Raw genomic sequence first — 16,316 nt, forward strand, 5'->3', positions numbered from 1 at the left:
TGCTGAGGAAGGATCCTAAGGCCTTTTGCATACTAAGCAAGTGCTCTACCATGAGCTATATTCCCAGCCCCCTTGTTTTATTTAAATGGCAAATTTGGACTAATTGTAATTCCTTATTGTTCATCATTTCCTTGGATTGAAAGCTGACCATATATGATACATTCCTTTAAAAGAAAAAAAAAGGGAAGAAAAATAGGTAACATTGCACCAGGACTCTCATCCAGGAAGGTTGAGATTTGAAGATTATGGTTCAAAAGCAGCTTGCAGGTAGGAAAGTCTGTGAGATTCTTATCTCCAGTTAACCACTAAAAAGCTGGAAGTGGCTCTGTGGCTCAAGTGGTAGAGTGCTAGCCTTAGGCAAAAACAAACAAACAAAAACAAAAAAAACAAACCTTCAGGGACTGCACTCAGGTCCTGAGTTGAAGCCCAGCTCATCATACTGAGGAGGTGGAGATTGGAAGGATCAAGGTTAGAGGTCTGCTGGGGCAAATGGTTAGCTAGATACCACACCTTCATCCATAAGCTAGGCCTGGTGGGCATGCTTGTGATTCAAGCTATGCTAGAGACCATAGGTAGGAGATGCTACTTGAAAAATAGCTAAAAGCTAAAGAGCTGAGTGTGTAGCTTAAGTGATAAATACCTGCCTAGAAAGTTAGAGTCCCTCTGTTCAAGAACAGGTAGACTGAAGGTGGCTCAGTGGTAGAGTGCTTGTCTTGCATGCATGAGGTCTTGGGTTCAATTCCTCAGCACCACATAAGCAGAAAAAAAGCCTGAAGTGGCACTGTGGCTCAAGTGGTAGAGTGCTAGTCTTGAGCTGAAGAGCTGAGGGACAGTGCCCAGGCCCAGAGTTCAGGCCCAACAAAAAAAAAAAAAAGAACAAGTAGACTTTCCCTGTTTGATAATTTCCTTCCACATTGTTCCTACTGAGTTACTGGGGTTTGAACTCAGGGCCTCATGCTTGCTAGGTAGTGTTCTACCACTTATGCCATGCCTCACACTGTTTTGTGCTGTTTATTTTGGAGATAGTCTTGAGAACTTTCTCCCTAACCTGGACCCAAACCTCAATCAGTCTATCGAGCAAGGTTAGTGGGAGCCACAGGTGCCTCCCTGAACTCAGCTTTTAAACATTATTTTCATTGTTTCTGCACATACCTTGCACATATCAGCATGGTCTTGGGCTTCTTAGTGCACATGACTATTCAGGTCTAACATTCTAGGGCATCTTTTTGTCCTGGCTTCCTCCATATAGTTTTCTACAAAGGTGCCCGAAGATACTTAATCTCTTGAAAATGAGGATTCTGATTAGGCTGGCACACCTTTATAGGGTACTCCTGTGGTTTTCACCATGTCTTAAGTACATGTAATGCTATTGTGTTTTGTTTCTTGTCTCTTTACAGCCAGAGCTTCAACTACTTGCAAAATTTCCATCACAGCATTCCCAATTTCAAGTGTGGTCTTTATCTCCTCAGACTTTTGATGGTCCTTTTGGAGAAATCTACAGCTCCTGCTCAGAAGAAATTAAAAATTGGTGATGGGCCGCGATCTTCCTCTCTTTTTTCCTCATTCTTTTTTCTTTTTCTTTTTTTAGTCAGGAATAGGATTAATATTGCATGATTATAAACCCGGGGATTTCTGTAATTTTGTGCTTTTTTTTTTCCTAGAAGAAGCTATGACATTGCTTAGGGTGACTTTAGTTAGGTCAACTGACTTGTTTTATTTTTACTTATTTTAACTGACTTATTAGTTATACAGGAGGGATTTTATTGTTAACATCTCCACCTTTACACTGTATTCCAGTTAACTTCACCCCTCCCATCACACTCCCTGCCTGTCTTCCCCTAAAATACATTATTCCCCAGCAGATTTCCTTGTTAGGTTTTCATAAGTCGCCACCATCATCCTTTCTATGTGTCTGTTTACTTGTCCAGGTTGTTTCTAAAGGGAATAGGACACATTGCATCTTAGACTGATGGGTTTATTTCTGGAAGAAGGAGCACTCCACTTTTTTTTTGGTTGGTCGGGGGGCTTGAACTCTGGGCCTGGGCACTCTCCCTGTGCTCTTCAGCTCAAGGCAACCGCTCTGTCACTTGAGACACAGCGCCACCTCCTGTTTTCTAGTGGTTTATTGGAGATAAGAGTCTCACAGACTGTCCTGCCTGGGCTGGCTTTGAACCGTGATCCTCAGATCTCAGACTCCTGAGTAGCTAGGATTACAGGCATGAGCCACAGGCACCTGGCTTGTGTCCACTTTTTTTTTCTAATATATTTTTATTGTGAAAATACTGTACAGAGGGGTTACAATTACATGGATAAGATAATGAGCACATTTCTTATCAAGCATTGTAGCTTCCTGCTTTGTTTCCCCTTCCCATCCCCGCCTCCCCTTCCCCCCCACCACCAAAATTGTAAAGTTCGTTTTTCAACATAACGACTTGTATATCTCATTGTTGCAATGGGTCCTCCTGTATCCCTGTTTTAACAATTTATTTTTGCCCTTCCCCTCCACATATACCAACATCATATATAGTGAAAGCAGGGGTTGTACCAGGGGGGAGAGACATACAAGGCAACAAAGTTGTGTCCACTTTTTAAAAACTGCTTATTAAGCCAGGCGATGGTGGCTCATGCCTGTCATCCTAGCCTCACAGGAGGCTGAGATCTGAGGATTGCAGTTCAAAGCCAGCCCGGGCAGTAAATCCATAATATTCTTATCTCCAATAAACCACTAGAAAACCAGAAGTGGCGCTGTGGCCCAAGCAGTAGAGCGCTCACCTTGAGCTGAAGAGCACAGGACAGTGCCCAAGCCCAGATTCAAGCCCCACGACCGACAAAAAAAAAAAACCAAACAAAACAAAACAGAAAAAAAAAACCCTGCTTGTTAGACTAAGAACTTCTTAGTAAATTTAAAGTAACAATCCTTTTGCCTAAAAAAAAAATCTTCCCTGAAAGGCAATAGTTCGGTTATCTGGTCATTTCACATTATTTACAGTACCCCTATTGATATGTGAGTGAGATGCCTTTGTCTTGTTTTTCAACAGCTTCCATGGCCAAACAGTTCCTGTGTCGGGTTTGGCCACATGGGGAGGAAGAGAAGAGCTCTGGCTTTAATGACCAGCTCCATGATGTGCTTTGGTGAGATGTTTGCTTTATTCCAGTGAGCATCACATGGTCTTGTTTTCATTTTGCTCCTGCAGCAGTCCCTCATGTGGTCCATGAGTGACTAATGACCTTTGTTAGGTCAAACTTGAAAGTAGTGCAGTAGGTTTCAGTTTAAAATAAATTCACATAGGAATGTGCAGATCTGCAGATCCTCCAGTTGTGCTTTCTGCCCCCTGCTACTTTCTTACTGTTCAGTAGTCAAATAAGTGGTAACTAAGACATGTTCACAACTTCCAAGTTGTCTAATTGTATTTCTAATTGAGACTTGCTTTGTTTACTTAACCCCTGATAAGTATTTAAAACCTTCATTATTAAAAGTAAATACCAGGGGCTAGGGGTTTAGCCCAGCGGAAAGCGGCGCGCGCAAGTCCCTGGGTTTGGTCCTCAGCCCTGGAAAAAAAAAAAGCTACATAAAAGTAAATACCAGAAGTGCTCAAAGCTTGGTAACTGGCAACGTCTCAAAAAAGAAAAATTGGATTAGGAATTCTGTAACATGTTCATTCTCCTTTAAATGATTCCCTGTGTAGCATTTATCTAGAGCACACAGACAGTGTCCTGAAGGCCATAGAAGAGATTGCTGGTATTGGAGTTCCAGAACTGATCAACTCGCCGAAAGGTGCATCTTCTTCCACATTCCCTTCACTGACCCGGTAAGTGAGTGCTCACCTGCTCCTTCCTAGCATATAATCACATGTATGTAGTGGCCTGATAGCCATCCTTCTCTTCATCTAGTTCTTTGTTTTGTTTTGTTTTGTTTGTTTGTTTGTTTGTTTGTTTTGGGGGTCCGGTCATGGGCCTGAACTCTGGGCCTGGGCGCTGTCCCTCAGCTCTTCAGCTCAAGGCTGGCACTCTACCACTTGAGCCACAGTACCACTTCGGGCTTTTTTCCTTCTTGCTTAGGTGGTGCTGGGGAATCGAACCCAGGGCCTCATGCATGCAAGGCAAGTGTTCTACCACTGAGCCACCTTCCCAGCCCAAGAAATATTCCTCTACATTCTCCTTCAGAGGTTTTTTTTAATTTATTTTTTTTTTGGGGGGGTCCGGTTGTGGGGCCTGAACTCTGGGCCTGGGTGCTGTCCCTCAGCTCTTCAGCTCAAGGCTAGCGCTTTACCACTTGAGCCACAGTGCCACTTCCGGCCTTTTCTCCTCATGTGGTGGTGCTGAGGAATCGAACCCAGGGCCTCATGCATGCAAGGCAAGCACGCTCCCACTGAGCCACCTTCCCAGCCCCTTCTTCATCTAGTTCTGATACAGATGCTCACTGAGAATCCAAGGGAAGGCACTGACCTTCTACCTGCACATCCATCCTTCACACCTGGGGCTAGATTATGTGGCTCAGTGTGGTAGCACACAAGGGTAGGCCTGAGTTCAATCCTCAGTACCACAAATAAAAAAAACAAAGGACAAAGCCATTATATAGCTAATCATGCATATTTTGATCTGTTATGGCTGTTAACAGTCATAGTTTTCTTAATCTCAAAAAGTCTTCCCAGTTTTGTGGGGATTATTTTTTAAGATAGACTCTAGCCGCCTAACCCAAGGTGGCCTGGAATCTTGATCCTTAGCACCCAAATGCTTAAATTGCAGTTATGTGCCACCACACCCAGTTTAGTCTTTCCAGTTTAAACAGCACCTTCAAAAATCTTTTCTAACAAATATTTTCTCATTTGATCTTTTAGTAATTTTGTGAGATCAGTATCATTACCCTGAATTTATTGTTAAGGAAAATAAAGGACACAAAGAGAATTTTCAAGTGTATGTAGGCAATAATAAATATGGAACCAGGATGCAAACTTACATCTTCTACTCTTTCTATTCCATCAGACCGTCACCTCCTTTCATAAAGTTAACTCATTTTTTTCAGACATCATCTTCTTGGGCTCCTTTCTGAATCCTTTCTGTTCCCTTTGCCAGCACACCCCAGTGAAGGACATTCAGAGGGGAAAGCATTTATTTCAGTCCCTTGGATTCTTCCTAGGAAGTTCTTTCTAGGCAGTGCATCGTCATGTGGATATGCATGCTTATTTGTCCACTTTATTTTTTTTTGCAAGTCCTGGGGCTTGAACTCAGGGCCTGAATACTTTCCCTGAGCGTTTTTTTAAAGCTCAAGACTAGCACTCTATCATTTGAGTCATAGCCCCACTTCCTGCTTTTGTTTTTTGTTGTTTTTTTTTTCCTGTTGTAGGGCTTGAACTCTGGGCCTGGGCATTGACCCTCAGCTCTTCAGCTCAAGGCCAGTTCTCTACCACTGGAGCCCACATTACCTCTTCCAGTTTTCTGGTGATTTGTTTATTGGACATAAGAGGATCACAGACTTTCCTGCCTGAGCTGGCTTTGAACCGCAGTCCTCAGATCTCAGCCTCCTGAGTAGCTAGGATTTCAGGCATGAACCACTGGTGCCTAGCCCACTTCTTGCTTTTTAGTAGTTAATTGGAGATAAGAGTCTCATAGACTTTGCTGCCCAGGCTGACTTCAAACCATGATCCTCAGGTCTCAACCTTCTGAGTAGCTAGAAATACAAGCATGAGTCACCAGCATCTGTCTTTGTCCCCCTCTTTTAGAGACACCTTTGTCATCTTCTTCCGAGTGATGATGGCTAAGCTGGAGAAGACAGTGAAAAGTCTTCAGGCTGGCACAGCAACAGATGCCCAGCAGGTGGGTCAGATGTTTTCCCAACAAGAAATACTTGTGGATTACTTTGAAGTTGTTGATGCTTTCATTTCTTGGGATAAGGGTTTGTCTTGAATGATTTCCTTTGAGTTACAAAAATCTAGGAGTTTTTTCAAAGAGCACTTGGTTTGATTTCCTTTTTATCTACTGGAAGGTGAAAGTTGGATTGTGTTTTTCCTTCCTCCTGCCCAGTTCTCCACTTGCCACCTGACATGAAGTAAGCCAGCCCATTTGAGTGCTACATGTCTTTGCAGCCTGCTAACCAGATCTGAAGTAGCCTGCTGAGTACAGGACTTAACACAGAATCAAGATTTCATAGAGGCCGGGGACTGGCTCACACTTGTAATTCTAGCACTCAGGGATAGTGTCCAGGACCAGAATTCAAGCCCTAGGGCTGGCACGCGCGCACGCACACACACACACACACACACACACACACACACACACACACTATGTGACAGAGATCTCGTGGCAAGTAGGTATGCTGCACAGAGGCTCTTAACTACTTGTATGTATTATTGAAAAGACTCCTAGACAGATGCCGGTGACTCACACCTGTAGTCCTAGCTACAAGAGGTTGAGATCTTAGAATTGCAGTTCAAAGTCTAGTTAGACACAAAGGTCTGTAAGACTCCACTCCCAGCAAAAAGATGGGTTGGACTCACAACTGGATGTTGTGACTCAAGTGGTAGAATGTTAACTGAGCAAGCTGTAGGTCCTGAATTCAAATACCCATACAGCTAACAAAATGAACAAATAAGCCTCCTTGTTGTATGTTAATTTTTTCACACTGTATACAGAACCATTTTGTGAGTGTACTAGATGCCACATCTCTTTGGAAGGATTATAGGAAACTGTGTTAGTGAGAATAAAGTAGAAGTATTTGCTTCTTTCTTTGGCTGTCCCCAGATTCATGAAGAGAAGCTCCTCTACTGGAACATGGCTGTTCGAGACTTCACTATCCTCATCAACCTGATAAAGGTGAGTATATGGGGATTGTCTGCTCTGACTCATAAGCTAACTGCAGAAACTAAGGTCCTAGCTCCAAAATGTGCTTTTCTTCTCACAAGCCTTTGGGACCATGTGGTCTTTTTCCCTTGTAGCCCTGCCCATTCTGAGTATCATTTTTCTCCATAGCCACTATCTCATTCCTTCTCTTTTTAATATTTTTGTTGGTCATGGGGCTTGAACTCTCAGCATTCACACTGTCTCTGAGCTCTTTAGCTCAAAACTAGCACTCTACCACTTTGAGCCACAATGTACTTTCAGTTTTCTAGTGGCTAATTGGAGATGCGAGTCTCACAGACTTTCCTGCCTGGGCTGGCTTTGAACTGTGATCCTCAGATCTCAGCCTCCTGAATAGTTAGCATTACAGGCATGAGCCACCAGCACCCAGTTGTTCCTTCTCTTCTTTGTCCCTTTGCCATCACACTTACCATGAGTTATCCCCCTTTCTCTTTGCTCTGAGTCTTCCGATCTAAGTTCATTGTCATTTCCAGTCCTGAGTGCACTCATATCCTTTCTGCTAAGCTTTCTTACACTCTAGGCTTCTGATCAGACTAGCCCTTTAATTTAGAATGTTATTCTCGCTTCTTTCTTTCTTTCTGAAAATTGACCTGGAGATTCTTGGAGGCACACTATTGACATGTCTTCTTCATTTTAGAATTTTCTGCAATACCCAAAGTTATAGTTTGCATGGTAGGAAGATGCTGAGGTGCTTGATGGCCAGACTCAAATTTGGTTTCTTGTCTTTTGCTTCTCTAGGTATTTGATAGTCGTCCTGTTCTACATGTATGTTTAAAGGTAAGAAATTCCTTGGGTGGTGTTCAGTATTTTTCTTTCTGTGATTCATTATGGAGAATGCCTCAGCTGAGATGAATTGCTTAAGACCTTGCACACTTACCACTATGATCCATGCTAAGGGGTGGTACTTTAGAGAAAACAGTACCTACTACAGTTAATGACTACAAAAGGCAGGGTTTGTTGTTGTTGTTGTTAGTTTTTTCTCCTCTTGGTTGTGGAGCTTGAACTCTGGGCCTGGGCGCTGTCCCTGAGCTCTTCAGCTCAAGGCAAGCACTCTACTACTTGAGCCACAGAACCACTTCTGGCTTTCTGGTGGTTAATTGGAGATAAGAGTCTCAGGGACTTTCCTGCCTGGGCTGGCTTTGAACCTTGATCCTCAGTTCTCGGCCTCCTGAGTAGCTAGGATTACAGGCGTGAGTTACTGATGCCTAGTCAGCTACATCTTTTTTGTGTATGAATGTCTATAGCCAGAGATAAACCAGTGTGTCTCTTTTTTCCAGTATGGACGTCTCTTTGTAGAAGCATTTCTGAAGCAATGTATGCCTCTTCTAGACTTCAGTTTTAGAAAACACCGGGTAAGAGCTGCACACAGGGAGCAAAAGCATGCTCTGAAGCACAGACAATAAATCTATGTGACTCCAGGGTTGGACTGAGGGTAGGAACAACCTATTGCTCATATTCTGAGCCACAGTTATCTAATGCAATTTTGCCTCGAGCCAGAGCTGCCTACATGGGAGTGAGCATTCCAAAGTAGACTGACTGGCCTCCTCAGACCACTCTCTTCAGTCTCACCTTTCCTCCACCCCTGATCTGAAGGTAGGGGTTCTGATAGATAATAGATGACAGACAGACCGATAGATAGATAGAAAGACTGACTGAAAGGGAGAGAGAGGAGAGAGAAATCATCAGTCCCTTGTGCTGCTGTACTCCCAAGACCTCATGTGCTGTCTAGGTCATCTATGAGAAATTTAAAAATAGAGTTCAGAGGGAAGGGTGCAGGAAGTGTGATAGAGGGGTGAAATTGATTGGAATATGGTGAAATGCATGGTGATTTAACAATAAGATAAAACAGAAGGATCTGTATAACATATAAACTAATAAAAGAAAGTTTGTCTTAGTCGGGCGCTGGTGGCTCACGCCTGTAATCCTAGCTACTCAGAAGGCTGAGATCCGAGGATCGCGGTTCAAAGCCAGCCCAGGCAGGAAAGTCCATGAAACTCTTATCTCCAATAAACCACCAGAAAACTGGAATTGGCGCTGTAGCTCAAGTGGCAGAGCGCTAGCCTTGAGCTGAATTGCTGATGGACAGCACTCAGGCCCAGAGTTCAAGCCCCACGACTGACCCCCCCCAAAAAAAATGTTATAAAACTCTTGTTACAATGAATAGTCTTCATATTTTTTACACCAAGTGACATCCAGAGTTACAGTAATAAAGTAAGAATAGAAACATGAATTCTACTGACATTTAGCAAATTGGGATTTGTAGTATACCCACAATCTTATTTTGTTTCACTTAATCCTGAAAGGAAAAAAAAAAGGTGATGTTTATCCTAATTTGCAGATAGGAAAACAGAGGCATGATAACTCTTTAAAACTGCAAACCTAAGGCTGAGGTAGAAGGGGATTATGAGTTTGAGGCCATCCTGAGTATTGATCCTGCCCCAAAGAAAAATGTTATGACCTTCAAGTTGACATAAGGTTCAGAACAGGGGACTTAAGAGGTAGGAGCTGGCCACCACTCTCCTATTAGGCAAAGTTAAGATGGCTGTTGACATAGGCTGAAGCCTGCGCTTACCTTTTTAGGAGCCCTTGGTTGCAAGGATGTCTTAGCATCTAGAATCAAAATAGAACATTTCTGTAGAACATTTATGGATTATGTTTGTAGGATGATGTTCTGAGCTTACTAGAAACCTTCCAGTTGGACACAAGGCTGCTTCATCACCTTTGTGGACATTCTAAGGTAAGAAGGGAGCAGCTCACACCACTGCTAGCATAATCTGCAGTTGCTCTTGGGAGGCCCACAGGCTCTAACTACTTCCTTTTTAACCTTTCTTGTTGCGTGTACATGTGCCAGTCCTAAGGCTTGAACTCAAGGCGCGGGTGCTGTCTTTGAGCTTTTGTGCTCAAGGCTAGTAGTGGTCTACCATCTGAACCACAGCTTCATTTCTGGCTTTTTTGATGGGTGATAAAAGTTTCATGGACTCTCCTGTATCAGCTGGCTTCAAACCCTTATCTTCAGATTTCAGCCTCCTGAGTAGGTAAGATTACAGGCATGAGCCACCCGCACCGGTTCTAAAGCACTTCTTGACTGAAGACTCTAGGATGCTGCTGTGTGTGTCTGCTGTAAAGTACTCCGGGTGGATGAACCTTCCATTAAGTACTGGCTGCTGGAGGCAAGAGGTGTTTTAATGCAGCTGCCTTAGCGCTTTTCAGCTGCACCCTCATAGTTCTCAAGAACTAGATCTGTAACAAAAGGGCTTGGTGCTTGAAGTACTTCTACAATTGTGTGAACCACTGTCACCTCTGTCCGAAGGCACACAGAACCCTAAGAGTTCTGCCCTTACTGTCAAACCTTAGAATTTCCTGAGCCTGTTCACATTATTCTACCTCCCAGTCTCAGCTTTCCCCTTGCTTCTAAGTTTAGTAATTGAGACATAGAATGTTAAGGACTTTCCAAGCTAAACACAACTACTTTCTGTTGTTTAATATTACTCTACTGTCTCAAGAATATTCATTCTTTTTTTTTGGGGGGGGGGTCTGGTTGTGGGGCCTGAACTCTGGGCCTAGGCGCTGTCCCTCAGCTCTTCAGCTCAAGGCTAGTACTCTACCACTTGAGCCACAGTGCCACTTCCGGCTTTTTTCTTTTTGCTTATGTGGTGCTGAGGAATCGAACCCAGGCCTCAGGCTTGCAAGGCAAGCACTCTACCACTGAGCCACCTTCCCAGCCCAAATATTCATTCTTGATAGGTAAATTCATTGATAATAAGTCAATAAGAAGTTATAAAGAGGAACTTAGAGTTAGTGTTACGTTTTTGAGACTGAAGGGTTACGGATTTTGGGGTGAGGGCTGAACTCAGCCTTGTTCTTGCTAGGTTAGTCGTCTCCCACTTAGGCCATGCCTTCATCCCTTCTTTTTTGCTTTTGCTTGTTTGTTTCTGCTTTTTGTTATTTTGAAGGTGGAGTCTAGTGAATGTTTCTACCCAACCTAGCTTCAAACCACAATCCTTTCAAGTAGTTAGATTATAGGTGAGAGCCACTGGTACCCAGTTAGGCTGAATTTTTTTTTTTTTTTTGGGGGGGGGTCCGGTCGTGGGGCCTGAACTCTGGGCCTGGGTGCTGTCCCTCAGCTCTTCAGCTCAAGGCTAGCACTTGAGACACAGCACCACTCCGGCTTTTTTCTTTTTGCTTATGTGGTGCTGAGGAATCGAACCCAGGGCCTCATGCATGCAAGGCAAGCACTCTACCACTGAGCCACCTTCCCAGTCCCTAGGCTGAATTTTTTTTGGAGTACTATTCCAAACTACTATTGTTTGGTGGAACCTGTCTCTGGGCCAAGAGGAAGGTATATACTCTTAAGGTGTGAGGAATTCAGATGTTTCTTTTAGAAAATGTGTGTTCTCATAAACCTAAACGAGGGTATTTATGTCCATTCAGATTCACCAGGACACAAGACTCACCAAACATGTGCCTTTGCTCAAAAAAACACTGGAGCTATTAGTTTGCAGAGTCAAAGCCATGCTTGTTCTTAATAATTGTAGAGAGGCTTTCTGGCTGGGAAATCTCAAAAATCGGGACTTGCAGGTAAGCCTTTGACTCACAGCTGTCTCTCCACTTTTTAAACCCTGTTCTCACCATAAGACTCCTTTTAACAGGCCCTGCAGGGAGGGTGTGGCAGGGCAGATGGATAGGGTGACTGAGCCTGAATGTTGTGAAGTAGTTTATTTGCACATATGAAAACAGAATAGTGAAACCTGTTCAGGTAATTTTAGGAGAAGAAGGGAGGAAGGGATAGTAGTAGAGGGAATGAGTTTAATCAGGATATATTGAAATGTCACAGCTTGGTGCCTGTGGCTCAGACCTGTAATCTTAGCTACTGAGGAAGCTGAGATCTGAGGATCTCAGTTCAAAGCCAGCCTGGGCAGGAAGGTCCATGAGACTCTTTATCTCCAATTAACCACTAGAAAACCAGAAGTGGAGCTGTGGCTCAAAGAGGTAGAGCGCTAATCTTAAACGGAAAAAAAGCACAAGGATAGTGCTCAGGCCGAGTTGAAGCTCACGACCACCAACAACAAAAGAAATGTGGCAATGAAACCCCTTAAGTGTGCGGTGGTCTGGTTCATGAATTAAAGGCACTGTGTACGTGGGCTGTGCCCACAGGCCACACCTTCCACCCCAGTAAGGAAGGTGAGTAGGTGCACAGACATAAGCAAGTGCTCAGGTCCTGGGGAGCCAGATCAACCACCTTTTGTTACTGCCAGAGGGTCACTGTCAAGCCCTACTTCAGAGCAGATTCATAATGACATTTCTTTATATGGACAAAGGTTTGTTTGGTTATTTAGCATGCTTCCCCTAAACCAATATCCCGAAATTACTCTTTTTTTTTTTTTTGCCAGTCCTGGGGCTTGAACTCAGGCCGGGGCCCTGTCCTGAGCTTCTTTTTCTCAAGGCTAGCACTCTACCACTTGAACCACAGCGCCACTTCTGGCTTTTTCTGTTTATGTGGTACTGTGGAATGGAACCCAGGGTTTTATGCGTGCTAGGTAAGCACTACCACTAAGCTACATTCCCAATCCCCCAAATTACTATTTTAACCACTGAACATTGCTAGTTTCTCAGCTGTGTGACATCTTGTATCACTTATATTAACTAGTTCGTAGCTCTGACGTTTTTACTTCCGGCCCACACCCTTCTCATTCATGTGTATAATATCTGAGGGAGTTTGTTTTATAAACTCAGCCTTGATCTTTCTGGGCTTGATTCCTTGGCACCTTACCACCTGAGCCACAAGGCTCCAGGCTCCCCCTCATCTCACAGATCCCCGTTCTGGGGCTTGAACTCAGAGTCTCATGCTCTCAAGGTTTCTTGCTCATGATTTGTGCTCTGTCAGTTGAGCCATGCTCTAGTCCAGCTTTTTGCTGGTTAATTGGAGGTTAAGAGTTTCAGTCTTTCCTGACTGGACTGGATTCAAACTGTGGTCCTACAGACACAGCCTCCTGAGTAGCTAGTAGGATTACAGGTGTGAGCCACCATGCCCAGTAGTAGCTGAATTTTATAATTTTAGTGTGTGTGCCAATACAAGGGCTTGTACTTGTCCTGCATTCTTCACTTGGCTTTTCTTACTCAAGGCTTGTGCTCTAGGGGCTGGGAAGGTGGCTCAGTGGTAGAGCGCTTGCCTTGCATGGCTGAGGCCCTGGGTTCGATTCCTCAGCATCGCATAAGCAAAAAGAAAAAAGCCGGAAGTGGCGCTGTGGCTCAAGTGGTAGAGCGCTAGCCTTGAGCTGAAGAGCTGAGGGACAGCGCCCAGGCCCTGAGTTTAGGCCCCACTACTGGACCAAAAAAAAAAAAAAGGCTTGTGCTCTGCCACTTGAGCCACACCACTACTTCTAGATTTTTGCTCATTAATTGGAGATAAGAGTCTCTTGTATTTGCTTTGAACCAAGAATTTCAGGTCTTAAGCTAGGACTTAGATCTGAGTGGCTAGGATTGTAGGCATGAGCCATCAGCAGAGTTTTATCAGTTTATATGTGGAAAGAGTAGTCTGCAAAGAGTATTTCCTTTCTTTACATCAACCTTATAATGTAGAATCTTATTGTTTGCTTGAAAAAATTTGAAACTTAGAAGTTAACTTACATAGGCCATTTAGTAATGAGTGGGGCCAGTGTTTTGAGTCTAAACGATCCTGATCCAGAATTGATGTTCTTAAGCAATTTCATTAATACTGTTCTTTAGCTTCTGCATGGCCATTTGTTATTGGCTGTATTGGCTCCTGTGTGACTTACGGTATTAGGAAAATTTTAGGTCCAGATAAAGTATTAACTGAAATTTATCAGAATAATGTGGCCTTGTAAAATCTAGTGCAATATTAGAATACACAGACTCAAATGGATTTTTTGCAGAACTGCATATTATATGAGCATCACAGGCTGGGGTTGAACATGAACTTGCCTTGACAAGACAAACCATTCCCACATTTTGAATGCCTAGAATATCTTCCTTGTACTTCCTGTAAACCCAATACCCCAGCTTCCCTTCTCCTCCACTTTCCTCTACCAAGTCTGCATATGTGATCTTTACAACCCTTTCACATTTAGGGTGAAGAGATTTTGTCCCAGAATTCCCAGAGGATCTTAACAGCAGAATGTGAAGATGGCAGGACAATCCACATCTCCCAGAGCATGGAGGTTTGTCTGAAAAGGCATCTGGCTTTGATTGTGCCAGCTACTTTGAACTGGTGGAGGGTGCCAGGTGTAACTCAAGTACTTCCATGTCCATCTCCACCTGTCCATATCAACTACAAGTGTTTAGGGCCTATCATACAATCGATTGTGACATCCGTATATAAATATACATTATACAGTCTTGTGATCACTCGGAATAACTCAAGCTGTAACATATATTACAGAGTTGAAAATTCTCTTCCAGACAGGTGGAAGCCTAGATGCTGGTGGCTCACGCCTGTAATCCTAGCTACTCAAGAGGCTAAGATGTGAGGATCACAGCTCAAAACCAGCCTGGGCAAGAAAGTCAGAGCTATGGCTCAAAATGATACAGTGCTAGTCTTGAGCATAAGAGCTCAGGGACAAAACCCAGGCCTAGAGTTCAAGCTCCACAACCACATTAAAAAAAACAAAGGGCTGGGAAGGTGGCTAAGTGGTAGGTACAGTGCTTGCCTCACATGCATGAGGCCCTGGATTTGATTCCTTAGCACCACATAAGCAGAAAAGGCCGGAAGTGGTGCTGTGGTTCAAGTGGTAGAGTGCTAGCCTTGAGCAAAAAGCAGCTCAAGGACAGTGCCCAGACCCTGCGTTCAAGCCCCAGGACTGGCAAAAAACAAAAAACAGGTGGAATGTAGCTCAGGACTACAAAAGAGAGGGAGAAGGAAAGAGGGAGGGAGGGAGCAAGGGAGAAATAAAGAGAAAACAAGTAAATAGAAGTGTGTATTTATATATTTTTTCCATAATTCAGATGAGGTCTGGATACTGAGTTCAGATAGAAGAACCTCTGCTAAGAGAGCCAGAGAGCACCTCACAAGGCTCTAAGCTCAAAACCCTTTCCTGCCAAAAAAGAAAGGAAAAAAATACCATGTCTGTGCTAGGGATTTATTTTGATGATAAAAACACTTTCATAGCGTAAATGTCCCTGGGTTCAACCCTGGCATTATAAGAAAACCAAAATAAGGACTAAGGCTGTAGCTCAGTGGTAAAGCATTTGTCTGGCATGTGTCCCTAGGTGTGGACCTCAGCCACACAGATACCTACATACACAAAACCTGAGAAGTAAAATTAAGGCAAATTTGGTTCATTTTGCAGTATAGCACATAATCAGTGCTACAGTCCTTCTGTGGTCTTACCATTCAAGAAAAAATGAGGTAGCGGAGCCTGGTTGTATACTCCTGTAATCTCAGCACTCAAGAGGTTGTAGCAGGAGAATATAAGTTCAAGGCCAAAATGAGTAACTTAATCAAGACACTGTTGCAGGCTAGGGTTGTGGGTCAGGTGGAGGAATATGTGCCTCGCAAGTCTGAGGCCTAGTTCAAATTCAGTGCCTCTTCAAAAAACCTGAAATTAAATTCATTTAACAACAAATAAATAATTTTTTGTTTTCTTTTGTTTTGTTTGCCAGTCATAGGACTTGAACTCAGAGCCTTGGTGCTGTCCCTGAGCTGCTTTGTTTACTCAAGGCTAGTGCTCTACCACTTGAGCCACAGCTCTACTTCCGGCTTTTTTGGTAATTTATTGGAGATGAGTCTCATAGACTGGGCTGGCTTTAAACTGCAATGCTCAGATGTCAGCCTCCGGAGTAGCTAGGATTGCAGGCGTGAGCCACTGCCCAGCTATCATTGGTTTTAACGATGAAAACAGAGTAGTTTCATATCTGTGAGAGGTGTATTGGAGCTTCGTGAGGTCACCCAGAGAAGTAGCCTAAAATTCTCGATTGTCCTTTTCCTTTAGGATGATGAACCTGAAGCAAGTGACGAAGAGGAGCAGGGTGACGAGAGTGGAGACTCCTCTGACTAGGCCCTGGAAGATTCTGGGCTCCTTGAAACCTGCTTTGTGCCTTTGGAATTGGAAGCGTCTTGTTTTACCCTTCAAGAGGATGTTTTACTTCACCAACTTGTGGGTTTCATGGTGTGTCTAACTCCAGCCAAGTTCCTGCCCAGGACTGCAGTGCACAGTCGCTGTTGGTTTGGATAAACAGTGGAAGTACTATTTGTAGTTAGGGTTCTGGGCTTTGGGGGTTAGTATTGAAACTGATTTATTGTAGAATTTAGGTTTATACCTGCTTTACAAATAAATGTTTTTCTAACTTTTGCCTTAGCTACCTCATTTCTATTTCTAGGCTTTTGTCCATATTCAAGGATTGGGTAGAACTGACTTTAAAAGTTGTTCAGAAAAACAAATGGACTGGCACTAACATAGCTCTCCCAGCAACAGTCAGATTCCACTATCTGGACCATTTGCATT

At 43.5% G+C, this 16,316-nt stretch overlaps 1 protein-coding gene across 1 annotated transcript in view; it reads left to right on the forward strand.

Annotated features, from left to right (window-relative positions):
* The window catches only part of LOC138824799 (Fanconi anemia group D2 protein-like), a 76,100-nt gene extending 59,938 nt beyond the window's left edge, over window positions 1-16,162 (forward strand). The window contains exons 34-44 of the mRNA XM_070019089.1: window positions 1,398-1,528; window positions 3,039-3,132; window positions 3,687-3,809; window positions 5,721-5,814; window positions 6,739-6,810; window positions 7,594-7,632; window positions 8,133-8,207; window positions 9,518-9,592; window positions 11,287-11,433; window positions 13,944-14,033; window positions 15,804-16,162. Coding sequence (XP_069875190.1) covers window positions 1,398-1,528; window positions 3,039-3,132; window positions 3,687-3,809; window positions 5,721-5,814; window positions 6,739-6,810; window positions 7,594-7,632; window positions 8,133-8,207; window positions 9,518-9,592; window positions 11,287-11,433; window positions 13,944-14,033; window positions 15,804-15,869 — 1,006 coding nt within the window. The 3' untranslated portion in view covers window positions 15,870-16,162. The remainder of the gene's footprint in view (window positions 1-1,397; window positions 1,529-3,038; window positions 3,133-3,686; window positions 3,810-5,720; window positions 5,815-6,738; window positions 6,811-7,593; window positions 7,633-8,132; window positions 8,208-9,517; window positions 9,593-11,286; window positions 11,434-13,943; window positions 14,034-15,803) is intronic.
* The last annotated feature ends 154 nt before the right edge of the window (window positions 16,163-16,316 follow it).

Source organism: Dipodomys merriami, unplaced genomic scaffold, assembly GCF_024711535.1.
Source record: "Dipodomys merriami isolate MVZ:Mamm:240054 unplaced genomic scaffold, mDipMer1.0.p SCAF_13, whole genome shotgun sequence".
In the NCBI taxonomy this organism is placed as follows: Eukaryota; Metazoa; Chordata; class Mammalia; order Rodentia; family Heteromyidae; genus Dipodomys; species Dipodomys merriami.